The sequence below is a fragment of the Oscarella lobularis genome, chromosome 3 (genome assembly GCF_947507565.1).
Source record: "Oscarella lobularis chromosome 3, ooOscLobu1.1, whole genome shotgun sequence".
Taxonomy (NCBI): Eukaryota; Metazoa; Porifera; class Homoscleromorpha; order Homosclerophorida; family Oscarellidae; genus Oscarella; species Oscarella lobularis.
Window position 1 is genome coordinate 1127555 of NC_089177.1, and position 27073 is coordinate 1154627.

A 27073-nucleotide genomic window follows, 5' to 3' on the forward strand; every position below is an offset into this window, starting at 1 on the left:
CCTTTTCGTTGATGTAAAAGAGACAGTAGGCGCTCGCCGTGTGATGCGTTCCAAACGATATGCGTCGAACTTCGTCCCACATCACCGACGTCACGGAGACGTCGTTGAATTTTCGCCACGTGCCGGCGACGTGATCGCGAATGTAGACCCAGTAGTGACCGCCCGTCGCTTCGCCTTCGTGAACCAAAACGGAGTGGAGGCGATAGCACACGTTTTCTAGTTCTGCAATTTTGTACAGTTCGTCGATTTTCGTTCGAACGTTTTCTATTTCCCTTCTCAGTTCTATTCGTCTCGTTTGAGGGGCGAGTTTACGTGCGTGCGTTTTTCTCACCGCGTTCGACTTCGTTCACCTCGTCTCGCCATCGACTCAGATCTTCCGTCCGCGTTTCCATGACGACGTCGCTGGAGACGTGTCGAGGAGACAAATTCGGAGCGCTGCAGAGAACTAGAGAACGAAGTTCGATTAAAGAGCTCTACTTTTTTCTTTTGTTGAAATTGCCTTTAGGTTCTTCCTTGGGTGAGACCTGCATCATGTCGTCCTGGCTACTACCCAAGCACACTCTCTTTGATTGTGCGAATTCCAAAGAGAGATTCAATGCGTCTCTCAGCGCAACCCGTTTGCCTTTATAGTTTGTATATCTAATCATCGAATAGCAAATACTGATTATGTATAATCAGAATCGATTTACTTTTCGAGTTCTTGTTCCAATGCAGCAAGCTGCTCTTTCAATTTGTACTCCTCTATTCGTTTCTCTCGAGTCACGGCCTTATTAACCTCCATATACCTGATATTGAATAAATAAAGATAGTTATTTATTTTCTGTGGACGGCTACCTATCCATGTAGAGCACTTCATCAAAGGCGAACCTATCGTGTATCTTCTTCGCTTTTCCTTCGGTGGAACTGAACTCGAATCGCGATAATTCCAATATGAGAACGGGCGGCAAATGACGAAACCACGTCTCCTGTTCCGATTTGACGTCATCCGAACCGCCGTTGCCGACGCCGCTTGCGTTGACGGGCTCGATTTCGCGCTGGACCATCAATCCGTCGAGACTCGCGTGGAGATTGGGAAAACCGCGGACTGGAAGCGGATGGGCGCCAAACGGGCCGTCCGTTTGGAACTCCTTACCCTCGTTCATGCCCATCGTGGAGAATTTACCGTAGAAGAGTTCGAGGATCGGGTTCAAGGCGGGAGAATCGGTCTTGAACGCTTTCTCGAGCCATTCCATGAGAAGATGGTTAAACTCGCTCACATCCTGAGAACATACAGGTTAAGTTTGTTAGGAATAGTAGGAACGGTTCTACTTACCTGCTGATAGGCTGTGTTAGATGCGGAGGAAGCGAACGTAGATTTGAGTTAACGACACAACGTGCTACTACTAAATATATAGTAATTAATTAATTTTCTCATACCTGTACTGCTTTTGTTGGATCGACGTACTTTCGCCGACTTCCCAGTAGGAGTGCAAATAGGTCTCTCAGCTCCTTTACAAACAACACGGACGGACTCGATGCTTGGTCTCGTTCGCTCTCCGGCGCGTCGCCGTTGACGACGCGTGCATCGTCGAGACTCGCGTGCTGCAAGACGACGTTACGAAAAACGGGAAGATGATACAACGACTACAAAACATCAAAACTCCCCAACTATTTAATCTAATTTAATTGTTATTTTATCTACCTGAACGACGGCACTAAACCAACACGTATTCCCAACGTTTTTGATTCCCACCGGATTGGCTCCGTCGCGGATTCTCTCGTGGGGATTCACAGGGTCGATGTGGAGCAAGAGGGAGTCGTATCGGCGCCGGTGTGTCGAGCCGCCTTTCGTATCGGCCATGCTAGCCTCGACAGCTCTTTGGGGGGGGAGGCGAAGATCACAATTGAGTTTCATGTATGGGAAACTTTAACCTGCTCAAATCTTGGTCTTCTCGAGACAGAGGAGCTCCACTAATATGATTCTACGCATAAAAAATAAATAAATAACTCTTTCTAACGAATAAAATATTCACTACGAGATACAGTTGAGTCAGTCAGTACATCTGTAAGACTGTTTCTGGACTAAGACATGCTGCACTGCTAATCCTAACGTTGGAGCGTGTATCTATCTCTAACCCCCCTCATTTCTTACGGCGTCTTGAAGGCTCAATGCGATCGCTCTCTGGACATCGTCGTCACCGTCTTCCGTCGACGTCAAATTGATGAGAGTCGGCTTCACCTCCGATCCGCCACCGTACATCTACGAGACCGACGAAATAAAAATAAAAAATCATCAAAAGTTCGTCGTTTATGCGTCGAACGTACGGAAGTGGGCACCGAGCCCGTTCCCTCGCAGAGCGTGTATTCGGCTTGATCTGGAATAAAAGGAACTCAAACGTTGCAAAAGTCACAGCAGATCCCTATCTGGACACGCTTAGACGCACGCTTCGGTGGCCCGCATGGAAACGAGCACGAGACCTTCTCACGCGTTCGCGTAAGGGAAACCGTCCGTCCAACTCAAGAGGGGCGAATTCTGAATTAACTCATTTATGTATACCTGCGCTAACTATGGTCCACAAAGCCCCGTCGTTGATCATCTCCTTTGCGGGTTCCTTGGGACGGAGGGTTGCCTGAATAGAATAGAATAGATATCTCTAATAGAAACGAACAAAGGCTCGTGTTCCTATTACTTGAAATTGAATGATTCGATCCTGCGACCGGCAGAGATACATGCGCTCAGTGTCCTTCATATAGAAAGCGACCTGATTGGGTGAGAAAGAAAGAAACGTCGGTTGGCACCGTGAGAAACGATCGACTTCGCGAGGAAGTGAAAGAGACTCGCCTTGTGGAGCTGAGAAACCGGACCATCAGCATCAAGTATAGCAGTCTGGTTGTCCACCTTGCGAATGACCTAAACAAAAGAGAGAACATATATTGCAATGGAAGCCATCAGAAGGAGAGAAAAGAAAACCATACCAATCGAGGCAGAGCTATTTCTGTCTTCGTGCAGACGAGCTTCACCGTTTGACCGTAGTGAACGGCTCCATCAAGAACGGTGAACTCTTCACCCTCTCTTTCATTTTCATCGACTTCAGGGAGAGAGAAAGAAAAAAAAGGAGTTAGGTCTTCTCGCTCCCCCAATTCCTATCAATTTACCGAGGTAAATAGTAAAGGCTCCCCATTGCTGACTGCTCGCTTGGAAATTATTTCCCCCGACGTGAAGATATCGAGTGCTGACGGTCTTCGATTGGGGTCGATTGAAGAGAGCGACTTGGGATCCGGACAAAATGCAAACTGAAAAAAAATCAATTAATTTAAAAAATCATCGAAAACCGTATTCCCACGCGCTCACATTCGGTATTCTTGAGCGACTGCTTCTTTATCGACGGCTTCACGAGCAAATTGAAGTGCTCGCGCTTATCGGCGTCCGATATCAAGAGCGTCTTCGCCGCGCAGTAACCCTTCGCAAAGAAAAAAAAAGGAGATGGAGTCAGCGAAAAGTGCATAAAGCGCGCCCACGCATTTTCTCACGGTGTCCAAATTGAGCGGTTGCATGTCCTGATCGCGATTTCCGATTCCGGCCGAAGCGGAGGCTGCGGCGGCGGCGTAGATGGGAGCGAATCGGTGTCTGTTGGGAAGTGGCGAAAGGCTATTTCTCCGTTTGATCCGTCGAAACTGCTCGTGGGACTCGGTAGAGGGGGGGACGACTCGAGTCGCGCTTCTCATCGCCTAACGAGGATAGGGAAACGCCGTTCCGACGCCAATTGAGTCCGTGCCCAACGTCGGCGGGATTCCGGGCAGGTAATAACCAACTGCTGTGGCGAAAAAAGAGGACAAAAGCTAATGTTATCCACAAGGACGCGCGCTACAAAGGAAGTGAAACGGAAATAGGTGTACCGTAAGGCGACGGGATAGGGTGAATAGGCCGAGCGTCGCGCAACCGAATTCGATCCTTGATACGGATCGACGAACGGATTGTGCCCAGTTGCCGCGTACGGATTCGTCGTGTACGGATGAGCCAACGACGTCGGGCTGTTATACGGCGGCATCAGACACGACGAGCTGGGATTAGCTGGGATTAGTCGCGTGATGATAGTAGGGACCACTTCGCGCCGCTATGGTAGCAGTAATCCTATATAAAGCCTGCAAATCCTACGGCAAAATATTTGTGCTTCAGAGAGTCATCTGCTGATATTTGTCTCGAAGGATAATAGGTTAGAAACTTAATAAAAAAAGATGAAGTTAGTGTCATGAAATCAATAAAGTAAATCCCTTCAAATAATTGAAAACTCTACACGTTGTATATAATTTATACTGTGCACTGCATTCCATATCGTTTAGAGGAAAAGTTGTACTTAGATTGTTATAAGGCTGTACAGAAAATTAACCTGCCAAGCAGTTTGATAACAAAGGCTACACACGTGACGAGTAGACGCACCTTCTGCACAGCAGGAAGCGCATTCCATCCAGGGCAAATCTTTTCATTGGGAGTACCCAGGCCCTTCGTTAGAAAAAAAAGAAAAAAAACTAATTACACCTAAGTAATGACGTGGCATTAGTCTGACCTTACATATCTTATTAACTTGATCAATTTCTGATTTGCCTGGAAAGAGGGGCTTGTGTTGAAGGAGTTCGCCAAAGATGCAGCCAACGGACCAAACATCAATAGCAGTAGAGTAAGACTGCATACGATAATAATATTTATCATTATTTATAGGTTCTAATTATAAATAACTTATTTCTATTTTTACCTCTTTGTACTGAACCAAGTACGTACATTCAACTCCAGATAGATTTTATTCGCCTGCACGTCCTTGGGACCCGGATACGAACTGTCCATGCAAAGAAACGCGGGCAACGTCAAATTGACGAGCAATCTAAGTAACGCGATCCAATTCATCGCTTACGAGTCCTCGTTTCTCGTTCTTACTTTATGCAGGCGTTGAGCAGATTTTCGTCCTCCCAGAAATTGACGAGAATCGATAGAATATCGGTTTGGAGAATTTGCGTGCAGCCGAGCTGGCGACGCGTCAGGCAGCTCGAAGTGTCGCGCTTCAGAAAGCCGATCAGGTCTTTCATGCACTCTGCGCGGCGATCGATCGAGAAATTCGCTCGAAAAGGGAGAGGAGCCCCGTTTTCGTACCCCAGCACTCTTCGCCTTTGTAGTATTGGTCGTCTTCGGTGTATCCGAGAGCGCCGCAGGTCGCTAGAAGCTCTTCGTCGATGTCGAGAGCGAGTAGAGCGTCCATTTTCCTTCTCGGGTAAACGGCTAAGTCACGTGAATAAAATAAATACTTGACTCATGTATATTACGATAAGAATTTTTACACTGCGTATGCCACTTCGAGAAAGAGATCAACTCGACCTCCTTCGGAGCTATAGGCGTCTATTGAAAAAAGATGAGGTCCCATGTCTACGTAACTACATTTCCGCAGCGACGTCGACGTCGTAACGGCACGACATCCACGGCTCCAAGTCCCGCGGCTTTGCCACATAGAGCAAATCGAATGTAGCCGTCTTATTCAAATCGACTACAGTGACAATCCAGCAATGACGTTATAGTAAATAGTGTCTTGCAATATCGATAATTTACCTTTTCGTTTGCGACGGCCGACGATCCTCCCATACAGGAATGGTGCAGTTCTCCGTCCAAACCGACATCTCCTGTGTATATATAATAATATATTAATTAAAAAAATAATGGATATTTTTCTTTCGTCTCCTCGCCACTCACCACATGTGTCCTTCGTTTTTTCCATGCTGAGAGATCCGTTCATTTGAACGCATAGTCCGCCCACAGTTTCTGCTCTTTTCGAGTGACTGGAGCCGTCGCCTTCTTGCTTCTAGTCGACTGGCTCGACGCCAATTTCCTGACGGAACCGGCATGGCAGGTCTAAAAACAATCTAATGAGTAAATTAACTAATTATGTATTCTTAGACACTTGTTTCTGAGGCTTATAGCCTGTCTTCTGCTGTCCACCGTCGTCGCAGAGGTGAATCTAAAAAATTGTAAAAATCAAAATGTATCTGTCATGCGCAATTTCGAGTTTTTCTTATACCCGATTTTCTTGACGGGTTCCAGTCTTTCTGGAATCGTCTTCGTCTTCGAGACGAGGACGAACGGCTTTTTCTTCGCTTTTTCCATCGTCTCCTGTCGTTTCTTCAGCTCTATTCGCTTCTTGAATTCCACCAGCCGTTCGCACATCGATTTTCCCTCGTCCTGGGTCGTCGATCCTGAAGCGAAAGACTCGCGCGTCAATATAACAGAGCTAGAAAGGCGAACGAACTCGGTGCGATGTGCCGTTTCGGCGGCGAGGTCTTCCGAACGCGGTTTCGTCGCGCGTTCAGAGCGTCGTGACGCTTAGTTCGACGCCGATCGTGTTCCTCTTCGTCTTTTCGAAAGCGGCGGTCCTCGGCAGAAAGTCCTCGCGCTTTGTACGCTCGCTGAAGGTTGCGATCCATTTTTTTCTCCGAATTGTGCGCGTGCGCTTTGTAAAATCCGCAAAATCCGCGGCCTACTGATTCTAATTTTGGCACGGAACATTTCCCATCATGTTGAGGCTTTAGCTTTTTAGGATACGCTCTGCACGCCAGCCTGGAGGCTAGCCCGCTCTGAGAATAAGATTCGGTGTTTCTAGGGTGGGTACAATTCTCGTCATATTTGACAGCTTTCCTCTCAGCAAGTCGACATCTTTGAGTCTAAAAAGCTTGTTCGTAGGAGAGTCTTGCAAACCGATATGTTGCCAACGTGTCATCTCAAGGGTGCGGCCCGGCCCCTGCATGCCGCCCACGTAGACGTACGAGGTCTGCAGCCTGCAATTCATTTATCGGGAGTACGTGGCGTGCGTAGCTACTGTCAACAAAGAACTTCTAGCAGCTACGTACTGATAGGAGAAAAGTCTGCAAAAGCGATCGCAAACGTGAAAAAATAGCCTCGCGTAGCCGGGCCCGCGTAGCCAGGCCCTTCTCCCTGATCTCCCGTATAAACACGGGAGGGGAGAAGGGCTAGTCTGGAGGCCACACCCTTCGCTCGGGACAAACGCGCATGGTCCAAGTGTTGCATGCGGTACGCACTAAACGAATTAAGTTATTAGAGACGCCCTACGTCATAGCTTCGAGATCCCAAAAGCGAGACAACTAGGGGAGAATTGGAAAGTCTAGGCGCGGTCTAGGTGATCGTACGCGAAAGAAAGCAATGTAGTACGCGAAAACGACGAACTCCTCAGCTGCGGAGCTCGTCGCTTCTGCGTACGATCACCTAGACCGCGCCTAGACTTTCCAATTCTCCCCTAGTTGTCTCGCTTTTGGGATCTCGAAGCTATGACGTAGAGCGTCTCTAATAACTTAATTCGTTTAGTGCGTACCGCATGCAACCATGCGCGTTTGGCCAGACCCTTCCTCCCTCCAGGGGGGGTTTTGCACTAAAGTGCGCTAGAAACACGCCCTTTTTTGAAAAGGGTTTTATTCTGCTCTCAGAACTTTTACGAAAGGTTTCATTAGTGATTCGAGCTTCTCTTTAGCATGCCTTATAGCTGCAATAGTGTATTCGCCGTAGACCGAATCCCTGAGAAGATAGCCAACGCGCTTTTAGTCCGCCTGGCTTCGGTCTCTGAGACACTTAACAGCCTCACTTTTTTGCACGAAGGCTTCTTCAATGTCCTGCCTCTCTCCACCATAACTGATTTATTCTCTTGCGCTTCGTCTTCGGGTAATATCGGGCAATTATCTATAAAATCCACATCATCGGTCACAATGACCGTTTTGACTGACCGATATTTATGAAGAAATTAACTAAGGAATGCCTGGCTTTTCTGTGCTGCATGTCCAGCGGCACAGATGCCCTATACTAGCCTAATAAACGAACCGGAAGCCTTGAGGTATGCGGCCATAATGAATACCTTCAACTTGGTTACAATCGATCACGGCGTCTCTTCCCAATTGATAGTTTACAGAAGCTGCAATATTAGAGTACGTCCTTCTCTTAGAAGTGCCTGCAGATGATAATTTGTTTCTACTTTGAAAATTATAGCGTCGTCAGCCTAAAGTCCTTTTCTAAAAGTTGTAAGAGGTCAGTTTTCTTGTTACAGATTAAATTATTGTGAAGAGAAGAACATGGGTACTCTAATATAGAAGCTATCATAAGCCACATATAGCATCCCCAGTAGACGCCATGCAATTGCGCCGTCGGGTCTTCCACTCACTGAATGGCTATTATACTGCCTTCAGAAATCAACTAATCAGTGTCCTAGTCAACTGAATACAATCGATCATGTTTGATTCTTTGCACAGAACTGTATAGCCACCTCCCATTTTCGAGTCCTTGTCTACATCTTCAGAATCAGATCTTGCATGGCTTAAATCAATAACGAGACTTCTTACTAGAACATTGAAGAAACTGCAGCTGCAAAAAAAAGCAGCGACCTGGTAGAAAAAAACGGGCTGCAGGAGCCGATTAGGTCAGAAGCCCGTGCAGCGAAATGCCACAACAAAGAAATGCGAAAATTGGCCAGTGCGCTGTTTGTGCTAAGTTATGCTTCTATCAACCGCTACAATAGTGTGTTTCAAGAGAAAAAACGAAGATTTCAGGTAGGGGCGTGTTCCTAGCGCACTTTAGTGCAAAACCCCCCCTCCCTGGTTGGCACTTTCTGTCCACCTAACGCGCGCGAGTTTAAGAAACCAAGGATGGAGTTCCAGCCCGTTATTATGGCCGCTGGACGAGGATCGCGAATGTATCCATTGACGGAGGCAACTCCAAAGGCTCTTCTATCAGTAGGCAATCATCCTATGATCTACTATCCCGTCAAAATGCTAGAAAAGGCCGGATTCGAAGGTATTCTACACCTACGAAGCTTCCGGCCTCCCTAAAAACGTCCGCAATCTCCGCAGAAGTCATCGTAGTCGTTCTCAAATCGGCTCTCAGTCAAATCCGATACGTTCTCCAAGAGGTCTATCGTACGCCAATCAGCGTCGACTTCGTCTCGATTCCGGACGATCAAGATACGGGAACGGCCGACGCGTTGCGCTACGTGGCGCCAAAACTTCGCGGCGCCGACGTGCTCGTCGTCAGTTGCGACACGATCACCGACGTGGCGCTCCATCGGCTCGCCGACGTCCATCGTCTGCGCGACGCGACGCTCACCATGCTGCTCGGATCGAACGATTCGAGTCAAGCGGAAAAGGATGCAGTCGGAACGAAAACGAAGAAGAGGCTTGCCATAGAAACGGGTAATTGAAAAATTGTAATTGAGATTTTGAAAATTGATTTTTTTTGAAAAAAGGCGAGAGGGATTTTGTTGGGTTGGATAACGATCGCGTTTTGTTCTTCTCCGCTCAAGCCGATTTGGACGAGGAAGTTGTCATTCGAAAATCCATGTTGGAAAGGTTGGCGCTTGCGTGAAAAATTTTTTATGTAGTTAATGAGATCTTTTTTTAGATTTCCTTCGTTTACCATTTACACGCGATTAGTTGACGCTCACTTGTATCTAATGAAAAAGTGGGTCGTTGATTTCTTAGGAGAAAACAAGTTGGTTTTTCAAAAAGATTAAAAGTATATAAACTTTCAGCCGTTTTTTTTCACAGGAGCCTCAGTAGTATTAAAGGAGAATTATTGCCCTATCTTGTTCGAAAGCAGTTTGTTCGTACTCAAAAAGGAATGGTCAATCTGGACGTTTCAGGAATGAGTAACAGTTTAGAGAAAAGGCCAGAAAACGGTAAAGGAATAAAATTGTTTTTTGCCGCTTTTCCGCGATTTTCTGTCATCGCACTAGACGTTTTTAACTTTGCAAACAGTTCCCACAATTCAATTCTACAGCTCGCCGAGCAAATGTCGACGAGCGGAATCGGGCAGGACATTGCCGGCGGACGAAACAACGTCAAGTGCTACGCGGCCGTCGTCAAAGACGGTTTTTGCATTCGAGCAAACACTGTTCCGTTTTACATGGAAGCAAATCGGCAGGTCAATCTACGCACCAAGTTTTCTATATTAAGTCCCCGATAATTATCTTATGACTGAGTTGTGCTTTTTTTGTATAGATTGCCAAGCAGACTTCTGTTCATTCAACAGCGACTATCAAACCAAAATCGCAGGCATTGCACAGTTGATTTCCTTGACGATGTCCTGTGTCTACCTGTTGCTTCTAGGTTGGGTCGGATTCGCTTGTCGGCGAGGGTACGTCCATAGGGGAAAAGTGCTCAGTCAAGTGGTCGATTATTGGCAAACATTGCGTTCTTTCGGACAAGGTGAAGGTTTCCAATTGCGTCATTATGGACTACGTCACGATTAAGGAAGGGTGTGTGCGATCAAATTGAAAACGGATAAATAACATTGATCTTCCTTGACTTTAGTTGCAATTTGCAACAATGTATAGTGTGTGAAAATGCTCACGTGGACGAAGGGTGCTCACTAAAAGACTGTCAAGTAGCAAAAGGCTTTACTGTCAAAGGAAAAAGTACGCGATTGTAATTAATTAATTAATTGATCTTTTAAAAATTTATTTTTAGCGGACGCAAAGGGCGAAGTACTTATTGCTGGAGGCGAAATGCAATTTTGACGTTTTGCTCTGACGTCACTTTCCGAGTTAGCGTGCTTTAGTCGATCGGATTTCTTTCAACAATTCTAGCCTTTCGTTATGAACGTCACGAGCGGAACTCCTGAAACAGGTCTGCTGCTTGTAAAATACATATTCGCGCTGATCGGCAGCTGCCTATGGATCTACTACCTCATCTTTTGGAATTCGAGGCTTTGGGGCTTCGTTTTGACGGCGATCCTTCGTCGACTCGCTCAAACGAAGGACATAGCTGTCGGTGAGTCGCGCGTCGACGTCGCAGTTTCACGCGAAATGGAATATGACGCCTCCGTAGGCTCGGTCGCGATTTCCGTGCTAACGGGAAAGATAGTTTTTCGCGATTTCCGCTACGTGACGGCAAACTATTCGATAAGGTACACAGTAAAAAATGATTTTGGGAAATTTTCACACGCGCGCGCGCTAACGGTTTTTAGAGCAGTCGACGGCTTGATTTGGTATCGCTGGTGGATTCCGACGCCTCGAAACAACAATTACATCATAAGTGAGACATTAGTCCGTGAGAGATTTCAACGAAAAAAATAATAATTAAAAATGAATAATGTGAACGTTTGCCGGGACTTTTTTTTTGTAGGGATTTTGTCACCTCACGCTCCTCTGAAGGTTAATCTTCATGGGTTGAAAATTCACGTGTATAACAGGTGACACGTAGCGAACAGTCTGTAAATAAAGGAGTCATTCTCTTCATTTAATCTAGAGTCGATTTGTACGACGATCTGAACAAACTGTTTAAGAGTCGACTTCTTCAAGGTGCAAAACCCAACCTCAAGATCACACGCTGAAATGTGTACGAGTAATTTTTCCTCCTCCAGGCGGCAATCGAAGCGAGAAGGACGACGAGTCCGGATCGACGGAAGAGGAGACGGACGGTACTGGAGACGACAGCTACGCAAAATTGCGACAACTGATACCTGCTATTCAAATCAATGTCTCGATGGTAGTCTCATGCAATTGTTTTACTATAGAGGGTTCGTCACTGTTGCACTTAGGGAAAATTGGCTTTCGGTAATCACTTGGTTCCCACGACGCTTTCCTGTCATGTCGAGTCAGCTACAGGACTCTATACGACGACGAAGGCAACCGATATAGGAGAACTGAAGGTTGATTTGGAGCGATGGGTTTGTGTTTGATGCTCTAGGCTTCTTGTGACCTTGATCTGTTTCAACACATTTTGAGAGCGACTTGCAAACGCCTTGAGGTCAAATTGTCCAACAGCATTGGCTACAAGGGCACTAGAGAAGAGTACGTGAAATCGTGTATAAGAAATACCCTTTTGTGACGTGACGTCCAGACCTCCAAAGTACATCGGAAGCGGCGGATTTATACTGGCACAGAGCTCGTCAGCGAACATAGAGTACTGCTGGGATGAACCAGGTTTGTACGTGTTACGCTTCTAGCCCCTTTGGGCTAGCGTTGTGCGTCTGCAGGACGAACACCGTCTTCCGGTTATGAAGACGCGCCCTTTCCCAAATGGGGTGTCGATCTAAAGTTGGGTCCAGAGACGAGCTTTACGTACGGTCCGTGGGTCAACAGACAGAGGTGCATACTTGTTCTCGTCATTGACACGTCGGTTTTGTGACCCCACAGCGTTTCTTCTAGAGTTTTTCTTCAGAAGTTCTTCTATCCTCCTGACTACAAGACGTCTCCTGTAACGAAGCTGCCGTCACCCGGCCAACGCAGGTCAGAATCGTCGCGCGCGAGTTCGAGTATAAGATTAATCTAGTTCGTTTTACAGGGTATATGGAGCGTTTGACTGTAGAATAGAAATGGTTAACGGCGGAGGAATTGACGTTCTTTTTTCCAAAACGAAAGTAGTGCAAAAAAATGCACATCACATCTGTCTATCTTTGATTTTCTTTTGACTCAGCACACTGTGGCGATGAACGTTCAAACCGGCTCCAAAAGTTATTTTCATTATCATTATCCGTGGATTGTCAAAGACGACGGCTATACGTGCACGCTGAACGGATCTCTGAAGCAAGTCGAAGCGACGGCGAGCTTGGATTATCGACGTCTGGCCGAAGCAAAGGAAATAAATGTTTGTATTTACAGATAAGTAGCGTCTGTTACTTTGGTCTCACGCTTTCTCGGCTAGCTGAATAACATGACGTTTTACTATCCGAGGAAGTGGAACGGCCGTCAAGTGTGGGATTGGAATATGGAGGCGTGTGAAGTAACCGTTCGTTTCATTTATCCGCACATACATTTATTTCACGGTGAGTTCACTCTCTTCAAGGCACTCTGTTTTTTTTTTCTAATAGCTGTTGTTTAGCTCTGATGAGTGACTGGAGCGGCAGCGGTCATCGTCCCGACATTCTCGACTTCGTTCCCATGGATTGGCGCATTGGCGTCGACGTAAGGGATTTTGAGCTTCTCACCTTTGTGAATCAGTGCAATTGGATCGACGTGGCGTCTCCAAAGAATATGAAAAACGAACCCGAAAATTGTAAGCTGCGAAGAAGTACCGTTTCGTATCAATTAATTTATTTTTCTTCAGCGTTTCTGGCGTTTTGCGGTCAGCGGCTGACATTCTCAACATTCTTTCCTTTTAGAACGTTTCAACCGAGAACCGAACAGTACCTATTCAATTTGAACGTACGCATTTTCAAAAGAAAGGCTAATTTTTCACCCATTTTCTTCTCTATAGGGCGAAAAGGTGGTCGTTCGTCTTCGCGTTCCGGCGTCGCACGGCTGCAGCTCGAGCATTCGAGCTCTCAATATAAGCAGCAAACCTCATTTCGAAGCGGAAGACAAAATATGGAATCGCGTCAAGATCGGCGACTGCACTCCTTCGTCGTTGGACGAACAAAAGGACACGTTCGACGGCGACGATTTGCCATCGACTACGTGGGCTGGGGCGACGTTACCGTTCGAAGGCTGGTTCGATTGCATCTTTGCTCCCAGAGTCACTCTGCAGTTCGACTACACTTCTCACTCGGCTGTCGTATATCGTGACGAGAGCTTCGGCGATTCTACGAATTTTGACGGCGTCTTCTCCGTCGAAGACGATTATGACAAATTGCACAATCACATGGAAGTCACCGTGGGAGTTCGTAACGGCTTCGTTCGTCTTTTTGGGACGTTGGTGAAGCATTTTCTGTGGTTTAAGGTGAGGTCGATTGCAGTGCACATACAGTATTGTTCAGTAGTTCTAGGAACCTCCGGGAAAATCGCCACCAACCTTTTCGCTACCGCTCGGTTAGATCGTTTGATGGCACCAGTGCTTGGTCAAACAATCTAGCGTTTGTCTAATTCCCTGATTTAGCCAGCCAAAGGCTGAGATTGCCTATAAATGTAGCGCACGTTGTACGTAACGTGATGATACAGTACGTTCGTTCTCTTTTTGGCGTCCGAATGCCTCTAGAATAGACCTAAAATTCAGTTCGCAGCCCATTTTACTTCTCGTATGAAGCGTCGCAATTGACGTCATACGTTGTTCAATATGGCGTCGCTTGAACGTACACGCCCACTGTTGTTTTTCACCTTTAGACCGAACTGCGACGAAATGTTGTGTGAAACGTTTGCAGAATTGCATTTTCGCCCGGTTTGCGTTGTTTACGATTCAAACGATTTTGAAACTACTTGAAGCGGTACACTTTCTAAAGCCGCAGTCAAAGTACTCTCGCGGGTGATGACGTATATAAATACCCCCACTATTATAACGTTCGCTATCAGAGGAGGACCTCGCGTAGAACTGGTTTGTTCAGCATGTCTTTTGCACTTTTAACGGTAAAACGACGCGTCTCTTAGCTGCCGGATCGAAGGGGGCCTCAGTAGGTGATACCCAACCAAAGCACAAAAAATGATCTCTAAGTCTCTAAGCCATTAGCGTTGTAATGCATTTATCATGAGAATGCATAGGAGCCTAAAACCTTTGAACGGTACAGCGAGCAGCCTTCAAGCGTTTGGAGCCTACAAACTGTGCTGTATAATTTGATACCGTACTGATGGCCTGCCTTCTTCTAGGAGGACTACTTCGGTAGTTATCAGACTCTACACGTTTTCGATTCGTCTGCGTGTGGCCAGAGAAATATCGCTGACGTCGTGAAAGAGAATAAGACGAAGCCACGACTTCGAACGAACCATTTGGGAGAAGAGAAAATGTCCGAAGAAGAGTCAGAGGCGACGGAAAAGGAAGGCGAGCGGTATCTCGAGGTTTCGTTTCACCTGCACGTCAACGACGCGACGGCTCAGTTACCATTAGTGAGCAAAAAAAAAGAACTAAGTCTAACTAGAATTCAAACGTCGGTATTTTTAGCATATGGGAACAGCCGGCTCACCGAAGCAACTTCCCGTAATCAAGGTTCCCAACGTTTCTTTCGAATTTATCAAGGGATACACCGACGGACGTTTAACGCTCGACGTGGGTCCTGTCAGTTGCAGCCTCGGAGAGGCGCAGCAGGTGAGTGTCGCCCATTTGAAAGAAAAAAAAGCAAAAATCGATTTACGAGTCCAGACCTGTTTGAGCGTTTGCGGATTGCTCATCATGGGCCACGGTCATTATTCCGATTTCGGTTCCGTCTTGTTGGAGTACGCTTGGCTTGTCGACGTTCAGTGTCGTAGCGTCGCCGCGGAAATGTCAAGCGTTCAGGTATTCAACATCTCTTTTTTTCCTCCTTCATTTCCAAGTCTTTTCTTTAGCTGCAGACGTTTCTCGAGTGGATCGATGCGTTCGTCTCTCACATTGCCGACGACGAGAGCGACTTGCAGCGCGTCGAAAGCGAAAAGGAAGTCATCAAGACTCTTTCCAATCTCAACCTCTCGAAATTGAGCAGACCTCTACCAGACAACGAGCAAGAGCCGTTGCTCGGTCAGTTGAAGTACGAGTTCGTAAGAGCAGAACTTAAGAACGTCGACGTGAGACTGCTCGACGGCGGAGACTGCTGTTCACTAATCAAAGTAACGTTCCAACTGCAGGAGGCTTCTTCTATTATAACGAGTTTCCAATATATAGCTCAAGCAATTGTCTATGGCTACGTGTAACTTTCACTCGGTGCCGTCTCCTCACGGATTTACCATTATCGTCGAGAAGATTCGCCTTAGTCAATTGGCCAGTGAGAAATTTCTCCTCCAGAGCGGCAAACAACGACTCGAATCGACGGCAACGTCGTCGTTTGACAGCGACGAAAGTTGGCGTGAAGTCGGCTCGATCGACGTACCGAACGTCACCGTCGAAATATCCATTCACGATCCGTCGCTAGCGTCCCTCGCCGAGCTCCAGCTCGTCTTTCTCGTCTTTCACGATCGACTGCTACGTCGACTCTGGTTTCTCTACGAGGACGGATCGTCGTCACTTCCCTGCGGCTGCTACGGCGGATGTCAATTCTTCGATTCCGTTCGTCCGCCGCAGCTGAGTTTCCAAGGACCGTCCGACTCGGCGGAACGATTTCAACTTCATCCGCAGCTCAGTCTCCAAACGCTATCGCCGTCGACGTCGTCGCGAGGCAGACGACGACGACGACTATCTCGTCAGAGTCAAAGCACGCCGTTGCTGCTCAAGAGATCGAAACGAGTCGACGAGGAGGACGAAATCGACGCCGGCGCCGGCGCGACGACGACGGCCGACGAGAAACATCTGATGCGTTTGATCAGCTCGAAATCGGTGACGTCGGTTGCCGAATCGTTTCATTCGTGTCAGGACGACTTTGATCTTCCCGACGACGGTAGTCGAACGGCGTCGACGAGCTCCTTCGTATCCGCTCTCTCGTCGCCGAGATTTTCGAGTCGTAATTTAGATTTCGGTGCGACGCCCGATCACGTTCCGCCGTTTCCGCTTCCGTCGACGTCGTCGTCGACTGGCGACGGTCCGAAACGATTGAAAAGTTTCTCCGTCGATCCGTTTTTCTCCTTTCCGAAGTACGTCATGCCGCCGCTCGGGCGAAAACGACGCAAGGGCGTGCGACTCTTCGTCGACGAGGACTTGGACGACGCCGGCGGCAGATCTTCCCCTTTAGCGTCGCTAAAACCGGACTCGACCGAATCGAACTTCGAACCGTCGATTCGCATACGAAGAGACGCGCACGTCGATCTCAAAACGAAGGCGATTGCGTCCAGTCGACTCGATCTACCGGCGTCCGACAACGACGAAGTCAATCGTTCCGACGTCAAACGAGTTTCGATCGTCGTTCAAGTTCGCGACGTCGACGTGAAACTGTCGTCGATCTGTCTCGACGTCGCTTGTCGTCACGTCGAATCGATTCGACGTCGTCTGTGTCAAATTCATCCTTTGCGTGTCGTCGACGTCTTGCGCGGGCGTCTCGTCGCGGCGACGAAACGACGAGCTCGACGTCGTCCCGCGGAATTACTCGACGCGACGTCGACGTCGACGGTCGCGTCGGACGAATTGTTCGACGACGGCAATCGCGGCGAAGTGCGCGCGAAATTGACGCTCGACGCGGCGACCGTGTCGATAGTCGAACTCGGGAGTCGGCGCGGATGCGACGACGCCTTATTCGCCGGCGTCGTCGGCTGCGTCGAAACGGAGATCCTCTCGGTGCCGTCGAAAGGCGCGCTCAAGCGAACGGACGTCGTCGTTATCGGATCGATCGCCTACGTTCACGGTCAATTGTGCCTTCTCGCCGAAACGTCGTTCGACTCGGATGCCTCGCATCGGGTCGCCTTCGACGTCGTTCCGCTCTGCGTTCAAGCCTCGTCGACGAGCGGACGTTCGACGTACACGCTCTCGCACACGTCCGTCGTCGAATTGGGACTCGAAGGCGTGAGCGTGTCGACGGCGAGCGCTTGCGTGCGAGACGTCGACGGGGCGCAGCGCCGACGAAACGCCACCGCTCTTCTATCGTCGATATGGATCGAATTTCCGACGACGAGCGCGAATGTCATTTCGGTTGCGATTGCCTGGCTCGACGGCTGGCTGACGCGCGGTCTACGATTCCAATCGACTCTATCTCGCCTGCAGAATATCTACAACGAACGCTTCGTAAGAACGGCGGTTTGTCTACTGACTCAGTCGCTCTGCAACGATTTGTCGAGACGACCGTGCACGTCGAAACTGACTCCGCTCGCCTTTCTTCTTCACCAATCGGTCGCCGTTCAAATTTTACCCTATCTAAGACTATTTATCCTTCAACGATCTCTTAGAACTCCTATTGAACGTCTTGTTCAGTCGATTTCCTTTCCGGCGTTGGACGACGTCGTCAAAGCGCTCGTTTTGGCGTGGGGCGGGAAATTTGGTCACCAAGGCGACTTGAAGGCGCTCCCCGAGCCCATCCCTTTGGAACGCCGTCGATCGTCGCACATCTTTCGTCGATCGTCGTCTGTCGGACTCGCTATTAATAGTCAAGACGGAAGCCGTGCCGGCAGCGTCGAAAGGCAGAGTTTCACCTCCGGCGAGAATCAGCGACGGAGCAGTCGATTTTCGCGACGAGCGAGTTTCTATAGTCTCTTCTCGTCGCGACAGGCGACGTCGGCTGGACAGTCGACGTGTCAGCGCTCGGCTAATATGAGAGTTCTCGACGATTTGGCGAAGGGTCAAGACTTGAGCGGTTACGTTCGAGGCTTGATCGAGTTGCAATCGAACGAACAGGCCGCTTGGGCGACGACGGCCTTGCAGCCTCTCGCACGCGCCTTGGGCGTTAAGGAACGAACGAATGAGACGGTCGAAACGGAGGGAAATCGCTTCAATTTCAGCTTGACTATGGGCGACGTTAGTTTCAGCCTTCGAAAAGCGAGCGATTCGTCGACTGTTACAAGTGTCGAGGGAATTCGCGTGTGCGGTTTGGCAAAACGAGTCGGCGGCGGAGTCGACGTCGACGTGTCGTTAGCCGTCACCGTTGGCGCCGTACGACAAGAAATCACGGTTCTTTTACTTCAGTTCACTCGAGAACTTGCCATTGCCGGTCGAGCTGAAGCCGAGTCGATTAAGTCGGCGATGGCGAAAAATCGCGCAGCAGCGCTGGCTTCACCGTCCTTTGGCTCCGCGTCGATTGACGACGCGGATTTCGTGCTCTTGACCGACGATCTGGTCGAAGCGTACAAAACGAAACAGGCGTCGCTAAATCGACGAGATTTCGAAACGACGACGAGCAGTCGAGGCGACGGCGACGGCGCCGTCGACGTCGAGACGATCTACGGAGAAGACGTTCCCGTGCGAGAAGTTTCGCCGGTGTCCGTCGAACGTCAACGAGATCGTCTAAGCGGTCCGCTCTCGATGGACGAGGACGCGTCGTCGATCGAGATTGCGTCGCTGGGTCCGCCGGGCGAACGCGGCGAGGGCGTCGGCAAGGAGGCGAAAGACGCCGTCGACGGCGACGCGCGATCGATCGGCGACGACGGATGGGATTGGAAGGCGGCGGCGAGAGCGGCGAAACGAAGCGAGTTCACCGAGTCTCACTATCGTCTGACGACGTCAGCTCTCGTGGAGAAGATAGTCGTCGCGATGGCCGTCGAGAGTTTGAAAACGGCGTTGACGTTTGAAGGAACGTTGGCGTGTTTAACGGCGGAGGGAAATAGGGAGACGTCTCGCGACGAGGAGAACGAGGCGGACGTCGCGAAGTGCGTGTCGTTGTCCGTGCTCGTGCCGCTCGTAGACGTATCCGCATCCGATAGCGTTCTGGAAGAAAGGTTGAATTGATTACAGCTCGCGAGTTTTAATTATTTCCTCATCTCTTTCCTAGTCGCAATGTTCTATTGAGCGGCAGCGTTTCTGGCTTGAAATTGGTCGCTTCGAACGTGACGCGGAGCAGCCAAGGAGATCACACGTCTCTTACGTCGACCGTCGATCACGCGGACATAAACCTACCGCAATCGGTCGTCGCTCTGCATTCGTCGGTGAAACGCAACGTCGTCGCCGTGACGAAAGAAGCGGAATCAATGATGTCATTGGTCGACCAATTAACACCGACGGAAGAAGAAGAAGAAGAGGTGAACGGAGCAACGAAGGAGGTGTCGTCGTCGTCGTCATCGTCATCGAAGAAAGTTTTACATAGCGTAGTATGCATCGGAAAGATAAAGGACATATCGTTTTCCGCCTGTCTACTGCCATCGTTGTCGGCTTCGTATAAGATAGCCGAGCTCCGTGCGACGGCGAACGATTCAGACGAGACGAGCTTTTCCGTCGACGCTTGCAATCACGAGATCTTGTTTTCCACGACGGCCGACCTCGAACAAAGCATGCTACCGCGAATCGGTCTTCCCGACGTCGCCGTTCGCGGACAAATCGTCGACTTGGACGAAGCCAACGCGTCTGTCGTCGAAATAGACGTCAGTGTCGAGGCGATTACGTTCGACTTGACGACGGACAGTGCGAAGAATTTGGCCGTCGTGCAGCAGAAGTTCGTCAAGGAAGGCGTCGACTTGCTGAAGCGATTGACGTCGGCCGGTGGCGTTTTTCCCACCGTCCAAGAGTCGTCGTCTCGACTGACGCAGAGACGAAGACGACGATCGTTTGTCGTCGAGAGACGTCGATACTTGCACGTTAATTTAGGAATCAATAAAGTGAGGATATCGGCGTTGACGCCGACGTCGGCGGCACTTCATCTCCGCACGGGATTAGTGCGGCTTTGGACGTCGAACAATCCGGCGGCGATTGGCGTCGCGAATAACGACTCTGAAGAACGGGACGGATTTCGAAGCGAAGCGCATTTAAATTTGACGCTCTCTTTGGAGAGTATGTCGCAGGTAGGGTGGTATCTTCTCTGGGCTGTTTTTTCTTTCTACAGTACGCGCGTTTCAGTTCGTTGTCGATCGGGATAGTGAAGAATTGAATCCTCCTTTGGCCTACTTCAAAACGACGGCGAGTTTCAGCAGTCAAACGGGAGAAAGCGGACGCGCGGGAGAATCGGGAGCGGAAGGGCAAACTGTTTTTCTCACGTTTCGTCGTCCGCATTTTTTCGTGCAACCGCTTGCCTTTGACAAAGGTACGCTACAATGCAATGATACCTTGACGCTTCTCAGTTGTGTTCTCTAGCCATTCTTGTTTGGCTAAAATACAAGGAAGCCTTTGACTATATTTTGGAGCACCAGAAAGAAGTTTCTAATGAAATGCACGAAGTAATGTCTCTTTCTTCTACAAAAATTACGTATCCATGTTTGTTCGTCTAGTTTCAATCTGTTATACAACGTCAGTTCCAAGCCAGAACTTCAAAGAGTGCGTCGTCGCTCAAAAATTCGCGATTGCTAAAAGTGCAATTAGTCGACTTTGGTGCCTGCTTCCCCATTATCAATCCAGATACAGTAGGCAACCGTTTTAAATTTTTTCGTAACTGCGAAAGACTGTCGTTTCTAGATTGGCTATGAGTCAGACCTCTCTGGAGCAGGTAAAGATACCTACATCAGATGATGCCGCGCCGCTCATATTCAATGCACTAGATTTGTTTCTGATTCTGACGGTTAGAGAAGCGCATCTTGCAGTACTATTGGGCACTTCGGTTCAACCGACTGTCAGCATGGGAGAATTTTCTACATTCGCCGTGCGATTAGACGAGAAGTTTGACAGCGACGAGCAAACCTGGGTATCACCGGACGACGATCTTCACCTCAACTGCGGTGAGTACTCAATTGTTCACGCAGCAGCGATTCGAATTTAGTCTGCAGGACGAGTGCCGAAAGGATCATACAAGCTGCATTTGGATTTGAGAAAAGCTCCAGAAGGTACGACAGTTATACGTTTTTTCTCTTACTCGACAACGGTTGTGTGCAGAGTCCCAAGAAGAAGGTCAAATAGACGTGTCTGGAACATTTGACATGATCGGTCTCGTCGTCACTGCCGACTCTCGAATCGGCCAGTACGTCTTTCGCATTGCGCGTAGCCTGACGGCGCTGGCGGCGAGCGAAGTCGACGACGACGACGATGGCAACGACGACGACGACGACAGTGACGACGACACAGAAAACGTTCAAGAGGACGACGACGAAGCGGCGAGTCCGTTCACTCAATTACCGTCGTTTCACACCGTGCCACCGACTCCGACTCGAACGACACCGCCGGCCACCCCTCTTCGCTTTGATTCCGTTCGCCGAGCGAGAGGCAGCTATCACAGGCGACAATCGTCGTTTAGCAGCGGTTTCGACGTCACCGCTCTGCAGAGAGTGCTCAGAGCCGAAACCCAGTGTCTCGAAGACATGATCACGCGAGGAATCGACGCCGAGACGAGAGAGCGTCAAGAGCGAGTCGTCAAGGAAGTCGAGGAATCGTTGGAGACTCGACGAAAGCACAAGGAAACGACCGAACTGTCGAAACCGCCGTCGTCAGCGGGAATCGTCATAACGGACGACTGGAACATCGCTTTGACGAAAAAACGGCCGTCCGACGGCGAAGCGGTGACGACGACGGAGAAAAAGCAGCGCGTAATCGCACGCCACCTATCGCCGCCACCCATCTTCAACATAGCGGAAGAGTCGGGAAGCAGGATGACAATCGGCGACGACGAAACGGACTCGTCGACGGCGCCGAAAACGCAATACGCGTCGCAGCATTCCCTACCGAGTTCGTCCGGAACGATGACGTCGCAGCCGGAGTGGCTCGCCTTCAAGTTAGACGTGCAAATCGGCATTTCTTCAGGCCTATGCATTCTCGTTCCCGTCAACGGATCGAAACTCGGCGACGATCAGCGAATCTTTCTTCTTCGTCGCGCTCGCGTCGCCGAACGTCCGTCGAACTTCAGCGTTTCGAGCGGATCGTCGGGAAGTTTTTTGCTGCGTCGTCGACTCACCGCCGCCGAGACCGAGTCGATGAAGACGGAGTCGATTAAATTGCCGTTGCCGGCTATTTCGATTCAACTTCACTATCACGCGGAGAGCTGCGGCGGCGGCGACGGTGTCGTTTTATCGTCGTCGTTCGGCTCATTGAAGCGAGAGTCCGCGAGACGAAACGTCGCTTCTTCGCTGAAGCGACGCGGTAAGGCGTACGCAAAACTCGTCATGAAATCGATGCCGGAATTTGTCGTTCGATCGTCGTTGTTGAAATTCGTCGAGACGGCTCTCGAGCCTATTCAGTTCGAAGAGACAAAGGAAACGGCGGCGGCGGCGGAGTCCGCGTCGCCGGAACCGATTGGCGACGTCAAGTCCGTTCGATCGGGACTGTCCTCGGTTTCGAATTCCGGCGCGTCGTCGTCGCAGTACGTCGTCTCGTTTCCAATCGATCTCACCGTCGTCATCAACGTCGATCCGCATCGAATTCGACTGAGCGGAAGTCCCGTGTCGAATTTGGAGTGCGTCGTCAAATTGCCCGCTATTCGGCTCGTCTGTTCGTCCATAACGCAGGACGACGTTCGAGCTGGTTCTTCGGTCGCACTCTTGCGAAAGCGAAGTGACGGATCCGGCGGCGGCGGCGTTCGTTCGAGAAGCGAGTCGCCTTTGAAGCCGCAGTCCACTGTGCGTCGCGGTGTGAGTCTCGTCGGGCACCTGTCCGACTTCGCCGTCATGCTTTTGCATCCGTTGAAAGAATCGATGTTGGGAGGCGACGGCGGGACGAGCGGAGGCGGCTCCGGCACTCCCGGTTTGAAACCTCGCGGCGCCGAATCGTTGGGGGGAAATCTGAAGCATTTGATTCACGTGCGAATGAAAAGTCTCAAGTTGAATTTGGCTCGTCATAAGAGCTGCGAAGAGTCGCACTTCGCCAACGAGTTGAGGTTTCCGGACGAAGTTGGTAGAATTTCGACTGTTAGCGTTTCAGGTGAGAACCGAAAACGACTTCTAAACGAGTTCGTATTAGTTGGTTGTTCTCACTGTAGCTCTCGCCGACGTTGACACGTTGGACTTTCTACTGGATATGAGACGAATGCCGGACGTCTACGGATTCATGTCGGCTTGGTCTCACTCTAGCCTGATCGATCAGCTACTTTACGGACGAAAACGCAACGGCAGCGGCGGCAGGAAGGAGCCTTCGAAAATTCATCGTTTGAGAAACGTCTTTTTTTATCTTTCTGCGTTAATTTGTTTTGTTTTTTTAGCCGGTGACTCTACCGATCGTCCGTGGCAGTCTACGATTGGGTTTTCTGTCGTCGTTTCATCGCTTTACTTTGAAGCGTACGTCGGTCAACTGTTGGGAAAAACGAAGTGAGTGATCCTCTCGCACGTCTTTACGCCAAACTGTAGTTATCTAAGAATGCGCGGCTAATTACGTTAAAACATACACTTTAATTTAATTATATAGTCACGAAGGGGGCCCCAGACTAATTCCATCCCAAAGCTGCATTGCATTCTCATATTCTTAAAGACTCGAAACTGCTCGAATGCAGTTGAACGGCGGCATATCAGTCGACTATAAACGCCGTCGGAGCCTGCGCTCGAGGCTGAATTTGGAAGCGATGGACGTCAACTCCGTCGCGGGAGCGATTGGCGGCTGCCCGTCGCTGCGAAACTTAGAAGGCGAAGGCAAGAGCGCGAGGCAACGTGTGATAGGAAAAAAGAAATTTGCTATTTATTATGCAGTTGGTTTTGTGAGAGGCGAAGGGTGCGATCCTCTCCAGCGAATTCGACTGTTCTTGGGCGAAGCGTCGGTGCGATTGGAACGTCTCAGCACGCCGTTTCTCATGGCAAGGCTCACCGACATTTGCATGACGGCGAAAGACCGATGGGAATCGATGCCAGCCGACGGTAAAAAGGAAAAAAAACCGCGTACGCTCGCACTCGCAGCAGTTAATCTCTTCTCAGACGCCTGTCATCTGATTTTGGAAGGCGAAGTCGGTTGGAACGAGCTAGAATTAGCCGTGACGAACAACACGGCGCCGTCGATTGCCGACTCCCTGCGACGCATCGAAGATTTCATCAGACATCAACGCAGGAGCACGCAGCGAGCTCTCGGCGACTTTCTGTCGCCCGCTCGACGACACACGCTTCGTCGTCGACAAGAGGAAGAAACGACGAAACTATCCGAAGACGAAACGGGTAAATAAACTAAAGACGCGCCGAAAGTCTTGACTGCATCTCTTGTTTAGATTATCTCGACAGTTATCATTGGAAATGGGTAACTAAAGTCTGGTCGGATCTTCTCGACTTTTTGGAATTGGACGCTTCGCACAGTCCTCGTCTCGCCGGCGCTCTGACTCTCCGTGGCAATCGTTTCGCTTTGGCCTGTTTGCACGGCAGCGGATTTCGAGACGCCGTCTGGGCGCTGTTCATCTTCGAAAAATTGACGGCCGCCTACGAGACGTTGGCGCTTTTCGAAGACGACGCCATGGAGTTGGCCGAACGTAAGCGCTCGGCTATTCTCGTTCCGCAATTCGCCTCGCGCCAACGCCTCCACGTGACGCTCGGTGCCGGCACCGAGGGCGCGACGGCGACGACGGAATTTCTCACGGTACAGAAAGTGCGTCGCCGCAACGTACTTCCCGTCACAACGAAAAGTTCAGTCGACGCTTGGCTTCGCTTTCTGTGCCGTCTCGAGTCGGGCGGAATCGGCTTCGATGGCAAGGAATCGTTCAAGACGCTTGCCTTTCCGGCGTTCGCGCTCAACTTGCGCACGACTCACTATTGGCCTCCCGGTCTCGAACGTCGACAAAAGCCGCCGGAGCAGTTCCCGCTCGTTTACAGCGATTTGACGACGTCTTTTACCGGCAGCATTGCCGTCACTACCGTCATTGAACGCTATCTCTTTCTTCAAGATCTAATAAAGTCGTACATTGCCGGAGCGGCAGGTAAGAAATAAATTTTTTAAATTGTCTTTCTTCTCGTTTTCAGTTCTGTATTCAGATCTCAAAAGTTCTGCTAGTATACGAACGCGGTTGGAATCGGACTCGGCGACTCCTTCGGCCGATTCTCGTCGACGTCGAATTCGCGAATTTCGTTCTGTTCGCTGGCACGTCGATCCTCTCATAAAGTTAGTGATGTGGGGCGGGGCGGGTGGAGGGCACGTTAATCCTCACGTCAATTGGCTGCTCGAGATGCTCGGCTTCAAGCAGGCTCGCACTACCGTGCCTAAGTGGATACAAAGAGGGCTAATGGATCCCCTCGATATGATTGTAGCCAATGCTCTGGCTAAGATTGCTGTGCACGTTATCCGGTAGACTACAGGATCATGATGGGAAACGTGCAATGTGCTATAGCTAAATATAAACTTGCAGCAGGGCGTGCTGTCGTGGGGTCTTGTGGAGCCTCGTGGGGACTAGTGTATGGTTGAGTAATTAGGTCGCAATCCTTGAGGATATTAATTTATTTGGCATGACAAAGTGCTGGTCTTGGGAAATCTGTCGCTGTCCAATAGAAGCTAACCAGAGATGCAAAAATCCCTTACAACACTGAATTTGGTTTCCATGGGAATGTTCGCCCCCAGGTTCCACTTGTCCTTTCACTGCATTGCTTACGCAGTGAGTGGCAATTGGCCGGTACTTGTTCCCCTTGTACTTGCACCCACCTGGGACAAGGTTTTGCCTAGTTCGCGTTTCCGTTTGGTAGATTAGTGAGCTCACTGGGTATTTTACTGATCTTTTTTCCTGTTGGGCACTCTTGTATATAAGGGCTGTCTAGCAGCTCGATAGTCATCACTGCAAGACTTTGAGAAGAGTTGGGCATGAAACAGATCCTATTTTTGGGTATTTTTCTCGTCGGTCTTTGTGCCGGAATACCAGCAAATTCATCTCTATTATGCAAGCCGCCGCCGCCGCCGTCGAGTGACGGCGTGAAGTTTGTGGAAGGGATAGATTCGACAATCGACGAAGGAATGGCAAGCTTGCTGGGAATAATCGTGAACGAACAATGTCGTTCGTACAGCAATTTAGGCCAAAGGATCACAAGATTGGGGCGTACTGTGTACAGCCTTTGTACCAAATACGTAAGGGCTACTAGTACCATGAGAGGATGAGTGCGCTGATACGATTGTGTTGTACAGAATCAAGCTTGTGGGTTATTCAACAAGACATTCTGTAAAGATAACGATATCAAGGGTTATCCACCCAACTACTTTAGTCCACGATCTGATGTAATGAAATAATTATCGAATAAATCTATGCGACGATGAATTTTTTTACTTTAGGAGAATATAACTACTTGGATTGCTTACTTGACAGCCGTGAAGTTTTACATAGCATATCCAAAACTTGTACGATCGGTGGTCGAGAGAGAAACTTGCAGTTCAGAAAACCTCTTCGTCATGACAGCACTTCTTGAATCGGAGAAAAGATTGGCTTCGCTAGTTCGCGATCTCTATTGCATCGTGAGTTATTGTTCGGTTTAGGAATACTAAAGCATTTGTCTACCCGAGGTGTTTCTTCAGGTTAGAGAAACGGTGAGAAGAAAGCATTCCTATCTGGAAGAACTTCGATATAGTGGAGAGAATGATTCTGATGGCTCGGGCGCGGGTTTTTCAGACTATTTCAAAGGATTTCATCAACTGCTTCCAGGCAGAGAAGATCAAGGTCTAGCTGTAAGCATTATCGCATCGTTGTCTGAGGCCTTGAATGGGATACCAAAGCAGCTGTTTGAACAACGGTAAACCGGGCTTGTCATCTTTATAATAAACTAACAGCAATGAGACAAATTTATTTTGATTATGTGGAAATGCAAATGGAAAATGGGTTTTAATAAGATTAGCTAATCATTTTACGCAGTGGTACGCA

General features: G+C 49.3%; 4 protein-coding genes across 8 annotated transcripts; 2 read left to right on the plus strand and 2 right to left on the minus strand.

The window, feature by feature from the left end:
• Window position 1: 1 nt before the first annotated feature.
• On the minus strand, window positions 2-3825 carry LOC136184382 (ubiquitin carboxyl-terminal hydrolase 25-like; the record flags this gene model as incomplete). The annotated part of the gene is made up of 18 exons (XM_065971275.1): window positions 3511-3825; window positions 3332-3440; window positions 3136-3273; window positions 2956-3068; window positions 2822-2890; window positions 2670-2741; window positions 2537-2609; window positions 2305-2354; window positions 2132-2239; window positions 1912-1961; window positions 1682-1856; window positions 1417-1623; window positions 1313-1360; window positions 835-1259; window positions 690-785; window positions 500-639; window positions 332-445; window positions 2-282 (listed from the first exon to the last, which is right to left on the minus strand). Coding segments are annotated over exons 1-18 (2463 nt in total), but the record flags the coding sequence as incomplete, so codon positions are not given.
• Window positions 3826-4258: 433 nt separating this feature from the next.
• On the minus strand, window positions 4259-6455 carry LOC136184214 (protein timeless homolog). 4 transcript variants are annotated; one of them, XM_065971074.1, is made up of 11 exons: window positions 6267-6455; window positions 6039-6213; window positions 5922-5978; window positions 5714-5872; window positions 5573-5643; window positions 5123-5510; window positions 4910-5063; window positions 4731-4856; window positions 4550-4661; window positions 4418-4480; window positions 4259-4367 (listed from the first exon to the last, which is right to left on the minus strand). In XM_065971074.1, the coding sequence occupies exons 6-11, from the start codon at window positions 5226-5228 to the stop codon at window positions 4335-4337; spliced, it is 594 nt and encodes a 197-aa protein (XP_065827146.1). In that variant the 5' UTR covers window positions 5229-5510; window positions 5573-5643; window positions 5714-5872; window positions 5922-5978; window positions 6039-6213; window positions 6267-6455; the 3' UTR covers window positions 4259-4334. The 4 variants fall into 4 exon arrangements, with proteins under 4 accessions (XP_065827146.1, XP_065827147.1, XP_065827145.1 ...); XM_065971075.1 differs by having other exon boundaries at window positions 4545-4661; XM_065971073.1 differs by having other exon boundaries at window positions 4259-4480.
• A 2196-nt stretch (window positions 6456-8651) lies between these two features.
• On the plus strand, window positions 8652-10670 carry LOC136184855 (translation initiation factor eIF2B subunit gamma-like). Of its 2 annotated transcripts, XM_065971850.1 has the most exons (10): window positions 8652-8809; window positions 8866-9204; window positions 9258-9360; window positions 9413-9502; window positions 9559-9689; window positions 9747-9934; window positions 10012-10065; window positions 10120-10268; window positions 10324-10427; window positions 10480-10670. In XM_065971850.1, exons 1-10 carry the CDS (start codon window positions 8662-8664, stop codon window positions 10527-10529), a joined length of 1356 nt encoding a protein of 451 aa, XP_065827922.1. In that variant the 5' UTR covers window positions 8652-8661; the 3' UTR covers window positions 10530-10670. The 2 variants fall into 2 exon arrangements, with proteins under 2 accessions (XP_065827922.1, XP_065827921.1); XM_065971849.1 differs by having other exon boundaries at window positions 9559-9934.
• LOC136184838 (uncharacterized) lies at window positions 10608-27052 on the plus strand. Its single transcript, XM_065971827.1, has 40 exons — window positions 10608-10782; window positions 10840-10918; window positions 10979-11046; window positions 11137-11203; window positions 11260-11312; window positions 11375-11499; window positions 11552-11638; window positions 11701-11804; window positions 11854-11936; window positions 11990-12101; window positions 12162-12242; window positions 12298-12373; window positions 12430-12600; window positions 12658-12778; window positions 12835-13008; window positions 13060-13157; window positions 13210-13671; window positions 14529-14765; window positions 14821-14964; window positions 15019-15153; window positions 15204-15461; window positions 15517-19142; window positions 19196-20198; window positions 20254-20437; window positions 20488-20570; window positions 20622-20753; window positions 20806-20836; window positions 20889-21065; window positions 21114-21170; window positions 21220-23193; window positions 23252-23416; window positions 23471-23576; window positions 23737-23894; window positions 23952-24116; window positions 24174-24407; window positions 24458-25156; window positions 25212-26289; window positions 26347-26436; window positions 26491-26670; window positions 26731-27052. The coding sequence occupies exons 1-37, from the start codon at window positions 10608-10610 to the stop codon at window positions 25523-25525; spliced, it is 12018 nt and encodes a 4005-aa protein (XP_065827899.1). The 3' UTR covers window positions 25526-26289; window positions 26347-26436; window positions 26491-26670; window positions 26731-27052.
• Window positions 27053-27073: the final 21 nt, after the last annotated feature.

Excerpts from the sequence above, each read along its gene's own strand:
- LOC136184214 (XM_065971072.1), bottom strand. The coding sequence starts at position 6,441 with ATGGATCGCAACCTTCAGCGAGCGTACAAAGCGCGAGGACTTTCTGCC. Across the intron at positions 5,873-5,921 it reads GCTATAAGCCTCAGAAACAA|ACCTGCCATGCCGGTTCCGT; the intron begins GTGTCTAAGAAT and ends GATTGTTTTTAG. Across the intron at positions 5,511-5,572 it reads CGGCCGTCGCAAACGAAAAG|TCGATTTGAATAAGACGGCT; the intron begins GTAAATTATCGA and ends TTGTCACTGTAG.
- LOC136184838 (XM_065971827.1), top strand. The coding sequence starts at position 10,608 with ATGAACGTCACGAGCGGAACTCCTGAAACAGGTCTGCTGCTTGTAAAA. Across the intron at positions 13,009-13,059 it reads GAAAAACGAACCCGAAAATT|CGTTTCTGGCGTTTTGCGGT; the intron begins GTAAGCTGCGAA and ends ATTTTTCTTCAG. Across the intron at positions 23,577-23,736 it reads CAACTGTTGGGAAAAACGAA|ACTCGAAACTGCTCGAATGC; the intron begins GTGAGTGATCCT and ends ATATTCTTAAAG.
- LOC136184855 (XM_065971849.1), top strand. The coding sequence starts at position 8,662 with ATGGAGTTCCAGCCCGTTATTATGGCCGCTGGACGAGGATCGCGAATG. Across the intron at positions 9,205-9,257 it reads GAGGCTTGCCATAGAAACGG|GCGAGAGGGATTTTGTTGGG; the intron begins GTAATTGAAAAA and ends TTTTGAAAAAAG. Across the intron at positions 9,361-9,412 it reads CGAAAATCCATGTTGGAAAG|ATTTCCTTCGTTTACCATTT; the intron begins GTTGGCGCTTGC and ends ATCTTTTTTTAG.